Raw genomic sequence first — 20,991 nt, forward strand, 5'->3', positions numbered from 1 at the left:
AAGAGGCAACATTGCTGTTTTGGTTCAGTGCTTAACATCAATCTCCAATGATCTAAAAGATTCAGGTCACAGCGTGAGCACTATTTCAAGTACAAAGTTGATGAACAACTACAGCTTAATCATCTGGATGTCATTTCTGAAAAGGTCTTGATCACAAAAATGTACTTCAGGAGAGCATTTAAAGTAGCAGATGAGGTAGTGCATTTTCTGTTATATATATTGCATTTCAATGTTTTGAATGTCACCTCACAGTGTATAGCCGTCCTTCCATCACAGATGCATGATGGGTAACACCTCATGAGCTGCCAGAGGGAGCTGGAAGATGTGACTTGCGGTTAAGAAAAACTTTAATATACAGCACAATCCATAGTAATCTAGAAGTATTGTAACAAAGAAAAGTGTGTGTGTGTGTGGAGGGGATAAAGGATATCATGTTCTCCTGCTGCAGGTGGTTGAGGAGTTTCTCCAGGGGGGCGTAGCGTCTCAGGGTGGGGATGGAGCCCAGCATCAGCAGCTTGTGTTTGGCTCTGGTGACGGCCACGTTCAGCCTGCGCCAGTCCTTAAGAAGCTCCCCCAGCTGACACGCGCACACACACACAAAGACACGCACACACATTCCACAATGGCGAGGGATATAAGCTTACCACTGACTCATTTAAAAACACAAGTTAGACACAAAGCTACCTTTCAGTTATAAAGCCCGTTGGATGTTTCTGTGCTTGTATCAGTTCACCCTCCAGACTGAGGTTAGTCAGCTCTTCTCATGACTCACGTTGCCGTCAGGGTGGCTCCTGACAAAGGACACGATAATGAGGCTCTTGTCTCTGCCTTGGTACTTGTCCACTGTGTTGACCTCCACGCCTTTGAACTCCGACCCCACCAGCAGCCCTGAAATAGTCTTTAGCTGCTGCCTGTAAGGGGCAATCACCCCTATGTCACTGGCTCTGCAGCCTGCCTGGAACGGAACAGGCAAGGGGACTGTTAGTGGCAGCCGAGTGGCACTCTCCACCAATCACAAGCTCCAAACCCTGAGGCCTACCTTGAGCACTAGGCTGAGCAGACGGTGGACCAGGACCGCCTCTGTCTGGTTAATAACGCCTCCCTGCTCCACCGTCTCTCCTGCTGGCACCTGCAGGGGGCGGTAGAGACCGTGCTCAGACATAAGAGCCCAGTCATTTCAGTCATGACAGACATGACAGAGAGTCAGAGGATGGTGGGTTTGTAGTGTATTATATATGGGGTGTCGTGCAAACTATGTTGTGTATTGGGTAGGGAGATGTTGTGAGGTATGTCTAATTTGTGCAGTGCTAAATAATAAATAGGGTGTTTTACAGTACTTTGTGTACAGTGTGTAGATTTCTTTACTGACCAGGGTAGTGTCCAGGAAGCAGACAGGGTTGTTTGGCAGCAGGGCAGCTTGTATCCAGGCCAGGTCCTCTGGGCGGGTGAGGCAGAGCTCCAGTTCTGATTGGACAGTTTCTAGGTGGGGCAGGGCGAGGAGTCCGCTGGCGGTGCGCTCTGAGCCACACTCCAACCTCCCCTCGTACATTAGCGTGTTACTGAGGGACATGATCTTACTGGAGGGAGACAGCACAAGACAGGGTGAGTTTCTGAGTGTCTGAGAGAGAACCAAAAGACTTTGTGTCTGTGAGAAAGTGATTTGGAGTATATGTGCTTAGAGAGAGATTCTTAGCCATACCTGTTCATTCTGTACTGAACAGTCAGCTGGACCACCGCCTCCTTGTGATGCTCCAGTCGTTTGAACAGGCTCTCGTCCATCCCCAGAGACCTAGAGACGCGGGAGAAGCCACACATGAACACACGGTTTAGGGGTGAACTGGCGAAGGTTACCGAGGTTTGGGAGGGCGGGACAGAAGTGTCTGACCTGGCCTCCTGGTTCTGGACAATGGGGGGCAGCTGCTGGTGGTCTCCCACCAGGACAAAGCGCTCGGCGTAGAACAGCGGCCCCAGGCACACGGGCTGGCAGATCTGAGACGCCTCGTCCACGATGCAGAAGTCGAATCGACGGCGGGTAAAGATGGGGTGTTTGACTCCCATACAGGTGGTGGCCACTACGAGCTGCACAGACGTGTGGAAGAGAAAAACTGTTATCGAGTACCCTGTGAAGCGAGCTGTCAAAATGTGTATGTGTGTGTGTGTGCACGCACCTCCTTGTTGTAGAACTGCTCCAGTTCAGGGAGGGTGTGTATGCCGTCGGCCCGCCCCCTCTCCTCGGTATAGGCCAGGATGTCTGGGTGGACCTTCTGACTCCGCCCCAGGCGCAGGAAGCCCACCTTGAACCTGCGCAGCTTCAACAGGATGTTGTCCACAGCAGAGTGGGTGTAGCTGGTCAGTAGCACACTGAAGCCGCATGCATACAAGATGCGTACCTGTGGGACAGAGGAGGAAGAGTGTCAAAGCACTCTTCAACACACTTCTCCATCCAGGATGCAGATTGGAAAAGAGAAACAGGAAAGAGAGGTGAACAAGGGAAGGAAGAGAGGAGGAGATGAGGGAGGAGAGGCCCAGGTCTTACCAGGGTACAGATTGTGGTGGTTTTGCCCGTGCCAGGCATACCCACTATCAGGGTGTAGTCTTTACACAGTAGCACCTTCTTCATGGCCTGCTTCTGAGGCTTGTTGAGCCCTACAACAAACACAGGACAGACACACACACACACACACACACACACACACACACACACACACATAGGACAGACAGACGGATAGGATGGTTAGAGGGAGACAACAGGACATGACTGTTGAATGTAATCTATGATGATCAGTCATGGAATTAGAGATTAAGAGGATGGTGGAGGGGTGTTTCATGAAGGGGGATGGAAGAGAGAGACTTCACCTTTGAGGATTTTAGCGACCGTATCCTTGGCCTCGTGGGGTAGCACGCTGCTCAGACTGGAAATGAACTGGGGGGGACGGAAGTCCACAATCAGCTCCCTCAGTCTCAGACTGTGACCACACACACACACACACACAGACAGGAGGGAAATGAGTGAGTGACTGGTGAGTGAATGCCAGCAATCTCTTTCACATCTTCATTCCTGTAGATTTGGCTAAGATCATTTCAAGGATCATCCTCAAGTATTTCATGCTCTCATCCTATTCTCCTCTGAGGCATACTGAAGACCAGGGACAGCAAACCTGGGAGGGCAGTTCTCCATGAGCTTGGAGAGGTTGACCAGATGTGTGGACAGTCCTATCACTCCTTCATCATGGTCCACACGGAACACCACCCCACTATGCCTGGACAGATCCCTAGAGAGGAGAGGAACGCCAGCTATTAGACAAGTCCCTGAACCAGACTGAGATGCCCACGATACTGGAGTACGAGTGTGTGCCTGTCTCACCTGTCCAGAGTGCAGCTGACTGTCCTACTAGCGACATCACATATGTATCCGGTTGCCACGGCGACCAGCTGCAACTTTTCGTCGCTCACAACGACCCGGTCACCAACGGCCAGTCCGCTCACAGTTTGGTCGGCAGCTCCACTTCGCCGCTCAAAGCGGTGGATGAACACCCCATCGGATTGGGTTTTCACCTCTCCAATCAGCTGAAGGTTCCCGACACACCCTCCTCTCTTCTCCCTTACAACACAGAGCAGAACAGCCAATCAAAAATAAAGGATATTTTCAAAATCTTCCTAAAAGCAGAAGGTCACAAGTGTGTTCTCAAAACACATAGTGTATGGTTAGTATAGTGTGTGTATGTGTGTATGCGTGTGTGTGTGTGTATGGTGCCCCACCTCTCCTCTGCTGTCTGCAGCCAAACACGTTTGCGCCCATTCTTGGTCTCCATAGTGACCGCCTCCAGGCTGCAGAGGAGAAGCCAGTGGCTGAAGTACTGCAGGTGAGACTCCATCGCATGACCACTCTCCTGCTCCAGGAAGGCCTGCACGGCATCATGGGAGGCGTAGTCCGGCAATCTACTCTCAACAGCCCTGAAGAGACAGAAACAACACAACCATTTAAAAAGTCTATATAGAGATGAGACATTTTTATAACATTTCCAATATTGTCCAAGATTAGATGACTCCCTCTCAAAGATCAGTAATAAGAACCATTCTCACCGGTCATAGAGCGCACAGTTCCTGCTCTGGGGGCAGTACTTGCAAGTCTGTCGGTCTGTGATGATGTCAGGAAGGGCGGAGAGCCGAGTCTGTCCTGCCCCCTTCACGACAGTGTTTCCCAGGTGATGAGCCAGTGTGTTCCGTAGCTTCAACAGTTCTAAAAGTTCATCAAAATAGTATAGTATAGTATGGTATACATGAAAAGGGGCATGTGTCAGTTGAACAGATCCAGGTGGTGTGATGTTAAGCGGGGGTGTGGCCTACCTCTTCGGTCCATGTGGTTGGCCACTATGGGGAGCAGGCTGCCAGTCTTCAGGTAGAGCAGGAGGCCTGCCTCCGCATCACAACGCCTCTCCAGACTCATCAGAGTGTACAGGATAACCTGCAAGATCCCACCAGAGGGTCGACCACCGGCTACGAGTATGTGTGTGTGTGTGTTTGTGTGTGTATATATGGGTGTGTGAGAGAGAGAGAGAGACAGAGAGAGAGAGAGACAGAGAGAGAGAGAGAGAGAGAGACTATACTCCAGTACCTGGCTGCGGTGCTCTATAGAATTGGACTCTCTTCCAGTCTTCAGCTCCAGGGGCATGAGCCGCTCCACTGGGGCTCGGCCACGGCGTTGGATCCGGACCCGGGCCGTCACGTCGATCTTCCCCTTCAGACCGAACCTGGGCGACCACACGTTCTCCTCGATGTCCACCACCTCAGCTACCGTGACGCTGCACACAGAGTCCTGCCTGCTCATAGGTCCATCACTGGGCCTGGTTAGAGGAGGGGGGAGGGGGGGGGGGGGGGTTGGGACACATAAAAAAGCGTTCACCTTTATCTCTTGGTGGAGATATTTCTTCTTCTCATATAACAGTCTGCAGGGATAATTAGATGTGTGTATCTGTGTGGTACCTACAGCTTGAGGGTGATCTGTTTCTGTCCGGCCTGAGGCGAAGTGTGGAGGTAGTCCCTAGCCCAGTCGGCCAGGGCAGGCAGATAATCCCACACCTCCTGCCTCATGTCTTCCTGCCTCAGATTCAGACTGTACCTGCAGACACACACACACACACAGGTAAACTTGACAACAAACATACTAACAAAGATGGGTAGGAGGTAAAGGTTTGTCTGCCTCTTACATGTCTCCAAGGTAGTTAGGGCTCAGCAATGCTTGATTGGCTAGTTGCTGCAAAGTCGTTATGGAAAAGTCTCCCCTCATAGCAGCCTTCTGGAAAATCTCATGAACCATGGTTCCATTCAGCATTTGTTTAGAGCCGCCGTCAAAACTCTGGACAGGTGAGCAAAACATGGGTTATCAGAAATAACATTTTCCATGAAAATTAAATGAATGAGAAGGGACCAGGGATGGCAGACATAAATAACAAGTAATAGTGACTGGCAATACTGACAGTGTATTTAAGGCACTAGTCTGAGGAACACAGCAACTGAACTAGTACCTTGAACATTTCCCCCAGCACGGCGCGCCTCATGCAGCGGATCCCGCTGGAAATGCTGGTGCCAGAGACCAGCAGGTCAGGGAGTAGGACCAGGAAGCCAGAGTCTCTGTCCACCAACCAGGTGCCAGAATCACACCTGCCTTCAAGGTGAACCACGTCCCTCCGCGACACAGGGCTCGACACCCTGCCAACAAAACACATCAAATATTTATTTGGGGGTTCTGATTATTACTCACATATGCTGCGGGTGGTGTTACCATATCACCATAGCGATATCTGGTAGGGAAGCCTCTTACCATCCGTCTCGGAGGATGCAGGTGTGTGTGGGTTGGAGGGTGTTGGAGCAGGTGATGGTAAGGTGTTTCTCCAGAGCTCCTCTAGATCCAGGGACTTCCTGGACATCTAGAACCCAGTACCGGTTGTTCTCACCTGAGCTCAGGATCACATGGTCTGGGATGATGTTCTTTTTCCTGGGTGCAACAAAACAACATGTATAAAGACAATTAAATAATGAAAGCTATTTTAGAGCAATTAAGCAACTAACATCTATTAACTTGTATCAGTGTCATACCCCGTTCTGGATTTGTCCTGGTCGTCCTTGATATTATTGAAACTTTGTTCCATCTGGTCATCAAGCCAGCCTTCTACCAGACCCTCAAGATGGTCTTCTGACAGTGTCACACCCTTCCCATCAGCACCCTCTGTCCTCACCTGTCCTTTCTCTGAGGATTTCACACCTGTCCCATCAGGTTCCTCTCCATCCACTTGCTTGTTTTCTTCCTGTTTGTTACTCGGGTGTTCAGGTGGACAAGGAGAAGCTAACCCTTCCCTTAGTGGCAGCTTTCCAATAAGCTGATCAGTCCTCTTGGAAATCACAAGACTGCCGATGTCTTTAACATGAGTGGGGCTGTTCGCTTTCACAGTAGCTGTCGGCTCTGTGATAACAGTGAACACACTCTCCTCTTTCTGTGCTGCAACCTGTCTCATGGACCCAGAGTTGCTCTTGGATGACACGCTGGAGGATGATACAGACAGTGGCTTTAATGATGTCATTTCCTTTTTAATCTTCCCTTTGTCTGTCAAAACAATCTGACCAGACTTGGACTTTTTCAGAGCACCTTTACTTAAAATGCCTGAACTTTCTGACTGACCAATCACCTGCAGGCATTCCTCCAGAAAGCCATCACCAGGGACACGAGTGTGCTGCAGCGTGCTAAGGGAAGGCCTTGTGACTGGCTTGCTGCTGGTCCTTGCTCGCTTGGCTGTCTGAGCATCCTCGGGACTGAAAAGCCTCTTCACAGACCCAGAGCCCTTAAACAGGTCAGCCTTTCTCCTGCCTGTTTGGCCCCGGGCTGGAACTAGGTCTGGAGATACCGGGGCTAGAGCTACGGTTGTGGCTGGTGAGCTTGTTTTATTTCTCATTGATAATCTACAAGTTGCCTTTAATGAGAAGATTCCTCTAGAGCCTGGCATGCGGCTGACAGGAGACTGGGAAAGCTGATCTTCAGGGAGCTTGCTAGATTGCTGTGGGGGTCTGATCTGGCTGTCGGGAGTCTCAGGAACAGTCATGAAGTCCGGGGAGGAGAGGACATTCTCCAAGATTCCAAGAGGACTGCGCTCGGAGGAGATGGCGACTTCCGACTTCTCTGCCTCAGTGATCTTTTGAGGAGATGAGTTCTGAAAGTCAAACATTTAGTCAATTATTCTTTAGCTAATGTACATTGAGAAGGAATCCAGCGTTTGCTACTTTTGTGTTAACTACAAGAGATATCATTGGAAAGGGATCAGCTGTACCTCTAGCTTCTTTGAAGAGAAAAATGAGGAGATGTTACTTTGTTGGCCTCGGATCACAGTCTGTGGGATTTGATCAAATAGCGATGACATTTTTAAGTTTTACATTTTACATGACATTTATTCATTTAGCATTTTATCCAAAGCGACTTCCAAGAGAGAGCTTTACAAAGTGCATGGGTCACTGATAATAACATCTAGCCCCAAAAACATTGCGGGTAGCCAAAACATGAAGCACATATTGTGAACAACCTAAATAAGTGCCAAAGGGAAGAACCATAAGAGCATGTAGTTAAACAAGTTACAATGAAACAACATGAATCCCTATAAGTGCAAGTGTACCTGTAGAAAAGCAAGCAACAGTAAAAACGAGTTTTCTTGATTGATTTTTTGTTAGTTTTCTTAAAAAGAAAGCTATAAGCAAGCAGATATTACCTAAACACGTACACATAAGGCCGTCAGACAAAACTCACCGAGGTTCTCTGAACCTTGCTCCTATTCATGGTCGATAGACTGATTACGTTTGTAGACCAAATCAGACAACAGCTTGGCTGCAGTAGCCTATGTCTAGCAAGTCGGTAAAAGGCTCAAAGTTTGAACAGTTGTAGTCCCAGTCACGACTTTAACAGCCCAAAATGTTATGTTTGGTAATTAATCAATTAATTAATATGGCTTGAAACCGATCATTTCGATAACGTTGAAACTGCAGCTAAAAGCAGTTAAATTTATCAACCTGTTCATTCAACTTTCTATATGGCGCGTCTTTTTCCTAAACATCTCAAAGCGGAAGCTACAGGCAGACTTCCGTGAAGCTGGTTTGCGTTTCGCACTTTAGAATCTCCAGAGAGCCTAAGAAACCATGTCAAATTTAGTTTATAATGATCCGCATTGTTTATTAAAGACTTGGATAGCACTGAAGAGACTAGACCAAAATGGTACGTTCTTTCTTCCTTGTGGCTTATTTATTTTCAAGTAGATATTTAACTTTCAACGCTTACTACTGCTTGTAACCATGGTAACTGATGTTCACTAAACATTTGATTTGCTCTTGCCACAGCCATAGAAAGAAATATATGTATCTGTATGGCTCTGGCTCTTGCCAACTAATATTTGTATATATATATTTATATACTAATATGTATCAAACTAGCAAGCGAAAAGAGTGTAAAGATCAAAATTATATGAATAAAAATTCAGTCGACTAGCTAGTATGTTAACAGGTGCATTTGACTGGTGACAGGCAAAGTCCTCGTTTGTATTGTGGCTTTGACTGGCTGCCTGTTGTTAACCAGCTAAAAGTAACTGGGCTTTGTAGCACTGTGGTACTTCTGTAGCAAGCTAAGTAGCAGGAAGTTCATCGATAACTAGATTAACTCTGAAAGCATTTGTAGGAATGATTTAGACATTTTGTATAGCTCTACGTGTAAGTGTTTGTGTGTGTGTGTGTGTGTGTGTGAGAGAGAGAGAGAGAGAGAGAGAGAGAGAGAGAGAGAGAGAGAGAGAGAGAGAGAGAGAGAGAGAGAGAGAGAATTGAATGACTATTTTGTCATTCAGTCTATGACTTTAGCTTTACGTCTAAGTAGATGAGCGAGTCATTGCCCTGAGGGAGGTGTCCATTCCTAAGGGGACAGATACCACTTCTGTTAAACAGGTAGACGATCTCTATTAATACAGCATTTAAATATTAATGATTGACTCATTTTTCAGGTCTTCGTAGGCCTATTTATCAAATATTATTTCCCTCTCTTTCTCTTAGATTGTAGCCAGTCATTTTGGATTCAGTTCAGCAAATAGGGCATTGAAGGTAACGTAAAATAAAAAAATATAAGAACTTGGATTAAAACTTGAGTCGTCTTTGCATGCCTAATGGATGTATGAAGCATATTTGTAAAATTGCATTAAGCCTACACTAACTCACCCAAATATTTCAGACTGCCCACCCATACACATCACCCTGACTAGATCTGGTGTTGTTGTGTTACTGTTGAAAGTCCTTCTTTCTTTATCTTAGTTGAGGAACCACAGAGGCTGTCTGATTCCACTGAACAGCTGTATCCCTGCAAACAGCAAGCACATGTGAGCACTGGCGGTAGGCTATACCTCAAGCCATACCAAGTATATAGGTTCATGGTCTTACACAGTAAAACATCTATTACATTATCTTTTGTCTCCATAGGCCCTATGTGCTGGAGGTGGCAAAGATATTCCAGCATGGTACAGATTCACATCAATTACATATAGTTGGTTTCTGAAGGTCTTTCTCTAATGAGAATGATGTTGTGGGTTTTGAGTGGTTTGTGTTTGGTTTTCAGTTTCTCCAAAACCAAGAACAACTGCCACTACAGTGATCAATAAAAGCATGAAGACAAGACTACAGAGTATTGTCAGGAAGGTACAATATAAAGCTTACACTCGTGTGTAATGTACACTTTGGTGTACATTACACAATTGTACAATTGTTTTAGTGGTAAAAAATACTTTACAATTCCATTCCTTTTTCCTTTATAGATTGAAAGACTTGACGAGCTTCTTCCTCAAATCCAATTAAGACGTCATGACAAATTCAACCAGGTACTTTTGATCTATATATTTCAGAATTCGGATATATAAAATTGGCTGCCAAAATGTAGACCCACTACAAGTATAAACTATATTGAAATGTTGTCTTCTTTCAGGAGATTGAGTTGTTGACCCAGAAGCTGAGATTCCTTCATAAGAGAATGCAGGTACACATGGCTAGCCAACCTCATCAGCAGGTTGTACATTATCACAAGGTAACAGTGCTGTGATAGTGCTGTATTACTGTATTGCAGGTGGCAGAGGCTCATGGCTGGAGGGGCATGCTTGTCAGAACACCTATGTGGTGAATTGAAGAACACATTGACCCCACATCTCAGGTTATCACCACACATTCATGCCTTCGTATGAATAGTGATGTAGTGGCAAAGTAACCACTGGTTGGATTTGTGTCAGTTATGATTATCAGCTGTAACTTGTCATTTTTTGTAGATAAATGATATACTTAATTTCATAGATCATGGTTATGAAATGCTACTATAAACATTATTTTAGTTCGTAATATTGTCACAATAGTTTAAATAAAAACAGATGACAGGTTTGCTTTATTCCTCTCAATAAGGAAAACAGAAAATTTAATTGGGAGCATTTTTTGTTCTATGCAGCTCACAGAATTTTGAGACGTAACAAAATATATTAGCAAAAATACATCATAGTAGCCATTATAGAGCAAAATTGAAAATTTTGCATCCTTCAGAGAACCATGAAGTGAGTTTCCGTACTATTTTTCTTTTTCTAACCTGACCGAGTATGATCTACACATTAATTATGTAAAATGTTAGACAATGTTTTCACCTTAATCCTTTTGTGCAAACTAGACATCCAAAGTCCAGTGGCCATTAATGAGCAGCAGACATTTTCTTTTAAAAAAAGATTCAAAAAAGGAATGCAAACTGTATTTACCGAACACAGCAAGTATAAAGTGCTGAGCTTAATGTGAATGTTTTACGTAGAATTCATAAATCCTTCTAGAAGAATAGTTTTTCTAGAAAGTAGTCTTCACCTGAAAGACATTTCCTTCATTTAAACAATCTGGATTTAAAAAGAAGTAGACAGGGCTTCAGTTGTCACGTTATTTAAAAAAATGTATTTGTAATTAATTACATACTGGTGTCAAAGTAGTATGCACCAAAATGTCACATTGATCCACAATTACAAAGAAAAAATGCATTTGATCAATTACAAGTATTGAAAACTATATACATAAACAAGGGCATGGTGACAAGATAGTTCACGCTAGGACACAGAACATGGTTTCAATTGGCCTTAAGCAAAATTATAACAAAAGAAAAGAAAAAAAGGACTGTTATACAGTTATACTGTCTCATATCTCTGGACATAAACTAATAGATATCCTGTCCAAGAGATCAGTCTTTAAAAAGGTTCCACAGAAAGGGTTGGGGGTGAGGTGGGAGTTCATGTGTCAGGCTACTGAACCAGGCCAGGCCAGGGCTGAGTCAGACCGGACAAGGCTGTGCACAGAACAGCTGGTCAGATCAGCTCTATTCACTTTTGGCCTTTTTGCAGTCATTTCCATTCTTCTCAGTTACAATCTCTTCTGGCTTTCTCTTTTTAGTGCCCTCAGCCTGGCCTGAGCAGGGGTGGGGGCCGAAGGTTACGATCATGCAGGTCATGTTGTCACATCCTGTCCCATCTCCTGAGGTGTCAGGGGCCAGACAGTGGTCCAGCAGCTGGAGAAGAGGACACACTGGGTTAGGGGAACCCATCACAATCTAGCAGCACTAACATGGATGTTAGCACAGCCTTAGAGTAGAGAACCACTCTCAAAGATCCATCTTTAACCAAACCCAATATAATTTTGTTTCCCTCTCTTGACTTAAAGTGCACACTGGAGAAATATGGTAGGGGGGAGGGGGGTGTCTTACCTCTTCCACTATGGAAGACAGGGGTCTGACCACTCCTTTGTCATTGGGTTTGATTCTCTGACTGACAAAGTCCACCACTTCCTGACTGCTCAGAACGTTCCTGTGGACAACACAATTTGTTACGGATGGGGTTAAAGTACACTCCATATAAAAATATGCTTAGCCAAGAGGGGGGGGTGAGCTTACCAGATGCCGTCACAGGCGATGACCATGAAGTCATTCTCCTCGTTGAGTGTGAGGACCTTGACGTCAGGCATGGCTGAGATCATCTGCTCCTCTGCTGGCAAGGCCTTGTTTCTCTTATAGAAGTGATCACCTAGCAGGACACAACACAGTATAAGCGGTTATTCATCACACCAATTCAAGATAAGTAACCTTGAATTGTTCCTTTGAGGCAGGCTGCTCGATTAAGACAGCCTTTACTACTATGATGACCGCATCTGTTCCAATTGGGACGAATCTCATTTGTTCTCCAGACAGTGAAACGTCTGATCTTACTGCAAGCAGGCAAGAGCATTTCCCGTACCGACAGCTCTGGAGAGGTTCAGTCCTCCGTTGACGCGTCCGTCCATGGTGACCTTCCCGCCCGCGTTTTTGATCCTGGCCAGCTCCAGCTCGTCCTCCGGCTTGTGGTCGTAGGACATGTCCACAGCCTTGCCCTTCTCAGACACCACGCAGCGGGAGTCCCCGGCATTGGCCACGATCAGCTGCTTCCCCCGGATCAGAGCCACCACCGCCGTGGTCCCGCTATCTGAGCCCGGCTGAGGAGACACCACGCACACACAAATGAGAACAGGCAGGTGTTAGGGAAGGTACAGTTGTCAGCTACATAGGCACAGGATCGAAAAGGGTCTGAATATTTACTGATTTTGTCACAGAATAATGAGATATGGACCTAATTAAGTGCAGGTGGCCGTGAAAAGCTCGCTGGCTTTACCTCTTCCTTCCCATCCATTCCTGGTAGGCACATCTCCTCTTCCTCTTCGTCAGAATCCTCTCCCTCCTCGGTGTCCTCTTCATTGTCACTGCTGTACTCACCCTCGTCTTCCTCACTGCCATCCTAGAGGAGAGGGGGATAGAAAAATGGGGGGAGAGTATAACAAGATGAATCCAATTGATTTTTTGGCAGAAGTCGTGACCAGTGACAGTAAAAAGAATAAACCTGATGGGGTGTTCCCTTCCCTCTCACCTCCTCATCACTCCCCTCTTCCTCCTCCTCCTCTTCCCCTGACTCATCGCTGTCCTCAAAGAACTTGGACTTGGTGTCTCCAGGAGCTTGGGGCTGGGCCGAGGAAGAACAGGAGGGACCCGCATCTCCCTCTACCTTACTGGGCTTCTCTCCTCCACTGGCCCCCCCAGAGGAGTCACTGCTGCCCCCTCCTCCACCTGCACCTGCAGAGGACTTGCCATCGCCTGGTCCCCCTGATGCTGCCGCCGCCGCTCCTCTCCTGCAGGCCCTCAGCTTGGAGGCCCCAGACCCGGCTTTGCCATTGCTGTCCTTCTCTCCCTCCAGCTCCCCATTGAGGACCTTGTCCCCAGTGTGGCAACCGTCAGGGGTATCCCCATCCCCAGACTCTCTTTTGGCTTCGGAACAGGCCTTCTTGTGTTTGAGGGCATTCAGGTTCTGGCCGTAGCGCACCAACAGCTCTTCGATGGTCATGGTGGCCTCCTCGTGGAGCAAAGCTGCCTCCTCGTTCTCCACTGGGGAGAGAGGTAGAGGGTAAGAAAAGACAAGGGAAGTTAGATGACGGTCAATGAACCTTCATTTGGGTTAAATCCATTCTTTGTAATCAAAAGGAAACTAGACTAGACAGTTGTTTAAGAGGAGGGTTGACACTGTTGCTGCCATCTACTCACAGTCATCCTCTTCAGCCACTTTCTCATTGGGCGCCTCCTCTGTGGGTCGGCCTGCAATCTGCACCAGCTCCTTGATTACTTCCTCAGTGGTGATTTTACTGTCTATGGCCATAAATGCATCCTCCAGGGCCTATAACAAACGCATCAATACAGGTTTTAAAAAAAACTCAATATTCAAACTCAATGCCCACTGCATTTATCAAACACCAACTGACCTTCTGCAGTTTTCCGTCTTTATACGTTTTCTGCTCCTTGATAACGTCAGGCAAGTACTTAGAACAGTACAATGCGACCTCCTCACCTAAAAGAGAAAATACAACAATTGTAAATATTAATATAATAGCAGAAATGTCCTCAACTGTGGGCACAGAATTGACATTGTTCTTAACTAAAGATGTTACTTGTGTGGGATGGGAAAGAGTTGTACCTCCATGTCCATCATACACAGCAAACATGGCCGTTTCTTCGTCCAGCTCTGGGATGCAGTTGTGGGCATCCTGGAAGACATGACAACAGGTTAGATAGGCACGTGAAAGCTACGCACATTTAACGATAACCTGTATCCAAAAGAGTTAAATAACAAATGCAGATTGAAAAATAAGCTTTTACCAACAATTAGTTGCATACACAACAATTTTGACCAAATCAGATGATTCCGTTCATGCAACATGACAATAATTAATTAGCTAGCTATTAAATTAGCTGTGTTAGCAGCCAGTACGCTAGCATGCGTTGCCATATAACTGTTGCCGAGTTCATAAACCTGAGGTAACATCCCAGCGTGACAAAACATCCATCTATGAACCCATTGCGTTTTCATTACCTCCATAGAAACCCGCCAGCCCTGCATGGCCGAGAAGCCGTAGCTCATATTCTTGTTGCCGCCATCGGACGAGGTCTTGGCCGTGTTAGGTTGAGACAGGTAAGCTCCCATAATGGCCAACTCAGGAGTTCAGTCTAAAAGAAGAAAACATGATGACAAAAAATATTTTCTAAATACACATTCCATAACCAATAGAGATGTTAGTCTAGCAAGAAAGAAGATATAACCAATGACGTTTTATAATAATGGGAATTTTCTGCTAACTGGAGCTAGTTGCTAGCCGGTTTGTTGCAACTCAAGTCGAGGACGCGGGTGCTAGTACTGACTGTTAGCCTTATAGCTAAAGTTCTCATTCACCAACTATTGCCTTTTACTAAAAGAAAACGATACATATAACATCCAGATGTCATAAAATGGTAGCCTAATTCATCTATTAAACCAGTTAAGAGTTCAAAGTGTACCCCAATGTTAAGTTTTTCATAAAAATGCCACCACGTGCAAATGCAAACATTAACAACATACCTCTCAATGTGAAACAGAGACATAAAGGAAACGGAAATGCCCTGAGTCGAATGAAGTTCGTCATGCGTTAACCAGTCACGAGGGGGCGACATACGCCATGTTGTTGTTGCTTGCGTTTCTGTAAGCCAGGCATATAGGCTTGACTTTGTCATCTTCGTTTGTCTCCAAACGTCAGAAAAGTCAGATAATAAAAGAGGACCTAGGAGCATCTCATGTCATTTAAAGGGTGTTTTGATGTCAAATACAGTTCTTTCTTGACCAAGTTACCTTTCCATTGTTAAACAAAGGAAAGGACATGAGATCCATGGCTTCTTTTTCTGTAAGTACGGATGATTTTATGCACAAGAGTCTTTGAGGGTCTTTCATAGGTTTCTGAGAGAGAAAGTCACAATATAACCTCTACCACAACAACAACAATCCCCGCCCCCTCCCCCCAAACAATCAACATTTTGATAACCCAGAAGTTCTTTGAAGCAGAAGCAGGGCATCCTGCTGTGATTGACATGTGGAGGGGGTGGGGCCTGACCAGATGGAGAGGTGTGAGTACCACTCTCTCAAAGGGGGAAGGGTGTATGTGTAAAGGGTTTAGGGGCTAGGAGGGTTTAATCCTTGGACTGCTGAGTCATAGCAGCTCTCTAGTGGTTGTACTGGTGCAGCTGGTCAAAGCACCAACAATACAACCAGATCCACCTTCATGCAGCCACCCCCCTCATCCACACACTCACTCTCAAACTCTTATTGGCTGTCTGGTATGATTCCCATGCAGTCCTGTCTCTCTACAGTTGATAACACTGGGAGGGTCCTAGGACCCTTTGTTTAACATATGTAAATTTAAACTCCTCAATTTATTTACTCAATTTGGGGGATTAAAGTCTGACAAGAAGTCGTGCTGTCTCACTCTCCCATCCTCTCTCATTCCTGCTCTCTTTTTTTTTTTTACTTCTCTCTCTCTCTCTCTCTCTCTCTCTCTCTCTCTCTCTCTCTCTCTCTCTCTCTCTCTCTCTCTCTCTCTCTCTCTGTCTCTCTCTCTCTCTCTCTCTCTCGTCTGTCTCCTTTTCTCTCCCATCTTCTCTCACTCTAGGGTGCGAGTGACTGATGACCCATGGTTGGTTGATCCCGGGGGATTAGGCCTAAATCTCAGCTGGAGAAGCAGCCATCTGCCACTGCTTACATCCATACACTGACTCAACAGAGGTTGTAGCCAGCATTCGCTGCTTTGGATGGAGAACTTAACTTTCCCAGGGCTGCTGTGACCTCCACAGCCCCCAACAAACAACTACTGTCTACATGTGCACCAGCTCAGCCCAGCCAAGCCACCCATGCCATCCCTCCCCAAGTCAGTCCGTCAGTAATGTTCTTCAGACCCACACAATAGGCCCCGTTCTACCTCTTACCCAGCCTGTTCCATAACTGAGGTGTCTCTAGGGGACTCATAGACTTAGAGAGATGTGATGGTAATAAGCCTGAGATTAGAGACCAGACTCCCAGACCACCAGTAGACACCTGTGACTCCTTCCTCCACCGCCCAGGCCAGCTGCCTCTTGCTTGGGAGAATCAGTCTGAGAACACAGCCACTCCGAGACACATACAGACACACATACGCGTAAGCATGTGATTTACACACAACCCACACACACACACATTATAATCTAAAGATGAAATAAAGACATGCAAAATAATATTCCATTAAAAAGCCAGTTCATTTGATTGTTCGTGTCATGACTTGGTTTTATTATCTTGTCAGTGCTTCAACTGCTGGTTGCTTTGACTTTCATCTCGGATGGTGTCACTGTCGTGAAACCTGGGCTGCTTGGACATCTGTTTGCTGAGGTATTTTAGCAGTTAAAGAGTGAGTGTGGAAAAAACTCTTTAGAGACATCCTCCTATCAACAGTGACCAAATGGACTCTATCCCAGAGCTGCTGCCTCCTGGTCTAGCACCTGAGGTCACACACACACACACACACACACACACACAGCCATGTGTGGGTGTGAGTGAAAGGAGGCTGTCGTGCGAAGGGGATCTTGGGGGGATTACAGCATGGCAGGTCTGAGGGTCTTGCTATCAGTCTGAGGTCTTGTGAGGTATTCCAGTGTGGAAGGTGATGGTGATGATGGTAGCCTCTCTCCTCCTGTTCTCTTTTCTGTGTGGGCTTACATAGGCCACCTTACACAACATGCACAAGCGGGTTTCACCACTATTTTGAGCCTAATGAATGATTGGGCCTGTTCTCGTGGTTCTTTCTTTCACCCAAGTTTCAAGTTTTTTTTTACACCTATCAGTCTGAGTTGTTGTAATGTTGCCAAGTCAGTCAGACACAGGGCTGGGTGTGTTTGTGTCATCTGATTTTGTTTTTACGGAGGCAGAGGAGAGAAAACGACTGAGGAGTGGAAGATTTATGAAGGAAGTCAGAGGGAAGAGTCCTTCTCTCTCGCCCAGCCTGTTGTTGTTGATTTCCTTTTGTTTTTTTGTTTGTGTAGAGGGGGTCAGTCTAAATGGAGTCTGCTGTGTGTGTGTTTACATTTGTTGGTGCATATGCGTGCATGTGTGCGTGCATGTGTGCATGACTCAATTGTGTGTGTGTGTGTTAGGCATGTGTGTGTGGAGGGGGTCAGGAGGCTGAAAAGGGTCTGCAGCAGGAGGACAAGCAGACATGGGCTTGGGGGGCTCGAGGAGTCTGAGAACCCCTCTGCTGATCCATCTAAATCAGTTATACAGCCTCTGGGACCTGCTCTCTCCACTGGGAAATAATATAATAACTGCCATCCACCTCGGCCCTCTCTATTCTCTATTCAAACACACTTTTCACACGGGCTCCGGCCTCATTGATTCAATCAGCGCTTAAGACGTCCACCCTTTTTTCAAAGGATTGTTTGCTTTCTCATTCTCTCTTTCACAAACACATACACACACATGCACACAGAGAAACACAGCCACACACAGAACCACATTTGCACTGCCTGCTTATTTTCACCTAAAGATGGCCACAGAACATCAACATGATAACACAAATACATTTTTGTGACAAAAATTGTACATTGGTTTAAAATGTTAAATAAATACAAAAATGCTACAGATATTCATATTAGGCACCAAGATAGAAAAACAATGGGTACCAAAATAGCAGTAGCCTTTTTAGGTCTTCTATAATAATAAGTGGATGTGGAAGGTGGCAGCTGGCTGTTAGCCTGATACTTCTCTTGATAAAGAGATAAGAAGCAACTCAAACAGAACTGACAGTCTGCTCTTTTCCCGTCTCCCACTTTCACACAGAGCCACACTGCTATCTATCACCTATTGGCAGACTGAAGGACTGAGCTTCTAATGGTGTCAGAAGAACATGAAAGCCTGAGATAATCCTTCACACTCTCTTTTCAGGGCTTTACACTGAACTGAGTGACAGACAAACATTTGAAGAAGGAGATACTTCAACAGGCATCCTTCTGCAGTTAACCTTTAATTCATTCTACACCTTCAGAAGTGGATATAGCGGGTCTTCAATTCACTGTAAAAGGATATTCCACTCAGGGCCTTAAGATAGTAACTGCTCATGTATTTGGACCTGATACACCTTTCCCTCCTGTTAATATGTTTGGAGGCAGGATCTCAATTCACATAAGACTCTTACTGTAAGCTTCGATCTACAGACACCTCCTCCCCAACACACACACACACACAGATGAGCACACCAACAGTATACACAAAATGGTATTCTATTCACCAGAGCAAACAATGATCGGGTTAGACACTCAGTTCCTAATAAAAATATATATGAAGTTTTACAACCTATCATGTAGTGGCAATGACATTCCATGACCAATAGGTGGCGTGTAAGCTGTTCGTGTGTCTGTCTCTCTCCGGCTGACTTTCTACACTTCTTTCTCTTCTCTTGCTCTATCTCTTATTCTGTCTCCTCTTTGCGATGAAGTCAAATTGAATTACCCATTTGAATGCTCTCTCTTTGGTTGTTCCCACCACTCCAGAGAAAGGAGGAGAAGGAGGAGGACAAGAGGAGGCAGACAACAGCTTGTGGGAAACGGATATAATTTAATCACAACTGAAACACAACTTCTCTCTTTCATGGAGTCTTTACAATAATGCCCTACATATAAATACAAAACAGATGTGTGCTAGATTCAGTTTGGAGAACTATTGTATCCAGTCAACTTTTTAGGAAAACTGTAGAAATACAGAAAACAGTTCCCTGTGTCTCTTCACATGTATTCAGTTCCTACCACTGCAATAAAGGAAAGCAGTCTGGAAAACAGTATCATCCTGCTATAAGGACACATTACTCTGTCCCTCCCAATGTTATCTCCTGCCCTGGTGTTATCATCTGTATAGAGGCTCATTACAGCCTCCTCATCCCTGCTCCTCATCCCCCAGGGGGCCGCAAGACTGACAGAGTTATCAGCAGAGGAAAGGAGGGGGGCACAGCGCAGGATACACACAGGCTAAAAACAGTACTGTGACGGGAGATAGGTGTGTGTGTGACACGACGCGGACGACAGAGTGTGTGTGGTAAACTGTGCGTGTGTGTGTGAGGTGGTGCTTTCCCTCTGACCCAGTAGCTGAGACAGCCACTCCCTCACCCTGCCTCTTTGTCTCAGGCCTGTGTGTGTTGTTGTCTCTGTCTCGACCCGGTTCATTCCCAGGCCGGTGTGAAGTGGTTTCCCAGCAGGTTGCTGGCACCTGGGGCAGTTGGAGGTGACAACCCTGGTTATTCACACCTGGCTGGCAGCAGGGGGGCTCCTATAGTAGTTCGCACACACACGTACAGACACACCAGGCTGTTTGTAGGTCTATTAGGGTAAGAATGGCTAATTAGAGCATATATATTATGAGGAAGGGGCATCCTGAAGGACAGTGGGCAGTCAGAGCTCATCTCCCGGAGGCAAAAGATGTGTGAGTGCAAGGCGGGCCGGGAGGCTGCCTGACAGCACTGTGCTAAGGGAAGCTGTTCCTCGTATCAAAGAGCGCAGGGGATGACAGGTAGCTGTGGGGTCAGTTATGTGTCTGTTTACTGCTCAATTAAGCATCTCATCTACAGGACGACCAACCCCCCACCCCCACCCCCCCCCTCACTGGACTGGACTCGTTTTGGTTAGAGTTGCTGCCATGTTCCAGAAGGAATGCTCCAGATTTTGGTTTTAACTGACAAAAAAGTACTGATACTGGAAATAGTCACAACAAAATTACGTCTGCTAAGTAGATGTATCTCACCAAAAGCGTCATTATACAGCCAAATCCTGAAATAACCGTTAAGCAGTTAAATAGCGTCTCAGTATCCTTCTCTTATCTACAAAAGCACCTCATTATCCTACTATCAGAAAGGGAAATGTACTCAGTTGTTAAAATTAGCACTCGTCTCTCTCGGGTTTGCATAAATGAGCTAGTGTTTGAAGTGGTAAAGCCCACCTTAGCACCTAACCATGGCCACTGTGGAGTACGAGGAGTTGTGTTTCCTGTAAGGAGAGCTTATGAGAGCCAAACTGGATGCCACCATCATTAGCACAACTATGCAGAGACAGGAGAGACATGGGGTTGATCTGTAGACACCTCTGAAGCGGGCTCTGACTCTCCAACACCTCTCTGAAGAACAGGGCACTACAGACACTTTCTATACTTAATGGCTTGTGCCCAGAAATAAAATGGTTGGCCATGGCTAGCCTTACCCAGGTTAGCAACAAGGTCTCTCTACCCCTGTGAAAAATAGTTGGGGCTAAAGCACATTCAAAGCTGTTCGCATCCTGCAGGGCAAGATCAAAAGGATTCCCTTTAGGATGGAGGCCTCTGTCCTGGCAAAAAGTGATTTATCCTGACGAAGACAAGCTAGCCACACCTGAGACAGAGAGAGATGGAGAGAGAGAGGGGGAGAGGATGCATTTCTTCCCATTGCGAGGCATAAATCAGTCTGATGAGACCTTAACCAATTTCCTCTTGCCCTCTCCGGTGTAATGGTTAACACATTTACCCTTAAAATTCGGAGCAGGTCGATCACATGGTATCA

General features: G+C 46.1%; 3 protein-coding genes across 5 annotated transcripts; 1 reads left to right on the forward strand and 2 right to left on the reverse strand.

Moving 5' to 3' along the window:
• Positions 1-240: 240 nt before the first annotated feature.
• On the reverse strand, positions 241-8,084 carry dna2 (DNA replication helicase/nuclease 2). Its single transcript, XM_047030185.1, has 23 exons — positions 7,790-8,084; positions 7,320-7,379; positions 6,097-7,202; positions 5,822-5,995; positions 5,526-5,709; positions 5,208-5,356; positions 4,988-5,119; positions 4,616-4,844; positions 4,348-4,465; positions 4,084-4,240; positions 3,760-3,954; positions 3,365-3,601; positions 3,159-3,272; positions 2,857-2,966; positions 2,537-2,646; positions 2,169-2,390; positions 1,886-2,079; positions 1,700-1,789; positions 1,370-1,577; positions 1,040-1,129; positions 773-955; positions 431-577; positions 241-324 (listed from the first exon to the last, which is right to left on the reverse strand). Exons 1-23 carry the CDS (start codon positions 7,817-7,819, stop codon positions 271-273), a joined length of 4,293 nt encoding a protein of 1,430 aa, XP_046886141.1. The 5' UTR covers positions 7,820-8,084; the 3' UTR covers positions 241-270.
• Positions 8,085-8,114: 30 nt separating this feature from the next.
• si:zfos-1056e6.1 (uncharacterized protein LOC107988029 homolog) lies at positions 8,115-16,101 on the forward strand. 2 transcript variants are annotated; one of them, XM_047030000.1, is made up of 10 exons: positions 8,133-8,251; positions 8,900-8,967; positions 9,073-9,120; positions 9,328-9,392; positions 9,493-9,530; positions 9,629-9,708; positions 9,825-9,887; positions 9,992-10,042; positions 10,130-10,213; positions 16,063-16,101. In XM_047030000.1, the coding sequence occupies exons 1-9, from the start codon at positions 8,176-8,178 to the stop codon at positions 10,181-10,183; spliced, it is 543 nt and encodes a 180-aa protein (XP_046885956.1). In that variant the 5' UTR covers positions 8,133-8,175; the 3' UTR covers positions 10,184-10,213; positions 16,063-16,101. The 2 variants fall into 2 exon arrangements, with proteins under 2 accessions (XP_046885955.1, XP_046885956.1); XM_047029999.1 differs by lacking the exon at positions 16,063-16,101 and having other exon boundaries at positions 8,115-8,251; positions 10,130-10,524.
• Positions 10,651-15,010, reverse strand: ppm1g (protein phosphatase, Mg2+/Mn2+ dependent, 1G). 2 transcript variants are annotated; one of them, XM_047029998.1, is made up of 11 exons: positions 14,982-15,010; positions 14,460-14,593; positions 14,064-14,133; positions 13,852-13,937; positions 13,637-13,766; positions 12,969-13,480; positions 12,717-12,839; positions 12,306-12,540; positions 11,966-12,095; positions 11,780-11,879; positions 10,651-11,584 (listed from the first exon to the last, which is right to left on the reverse strand). In XM_047029998.1, exons 2-11 carry the CDS (start codon positions 14,568-14,570, stop codon positions 11,396-11,398), a joined length of 1,686 nt encoding a protein of 561 aa, XP_046885954.1. In that variant the 5' UTR covers positions 14,571-14,593; positions 14,982-15,010; the 3' UTR covers positions 10,651-11,395. The 2 variants fall into 2 exon arrangements, with proteins under 2 accessions (XP_046885954.1, XP_046885953.1); XM_047029997.1 differs by having other exon boundaries at positions 14,921-14,987.
• Positions 16,102-20,991: the final 4,890 nt, after the last annotated feature.

This window comes from Hypomesus transpacificus, chromosome 11, assembly GCF_021917145.1.
Source record: "Hypomesus transpacificus isolate Combined female chromosome 11, fHypTra1, whole genome shotgun sequence".
NCBI classification, from domain to species: domain Eukaryota; kingdom Metazoa; phylum Chordata; class Actinopteri; order Osmeriformes; family Osmeridae; genus Hypomesus; species Hypomesus transpacificus.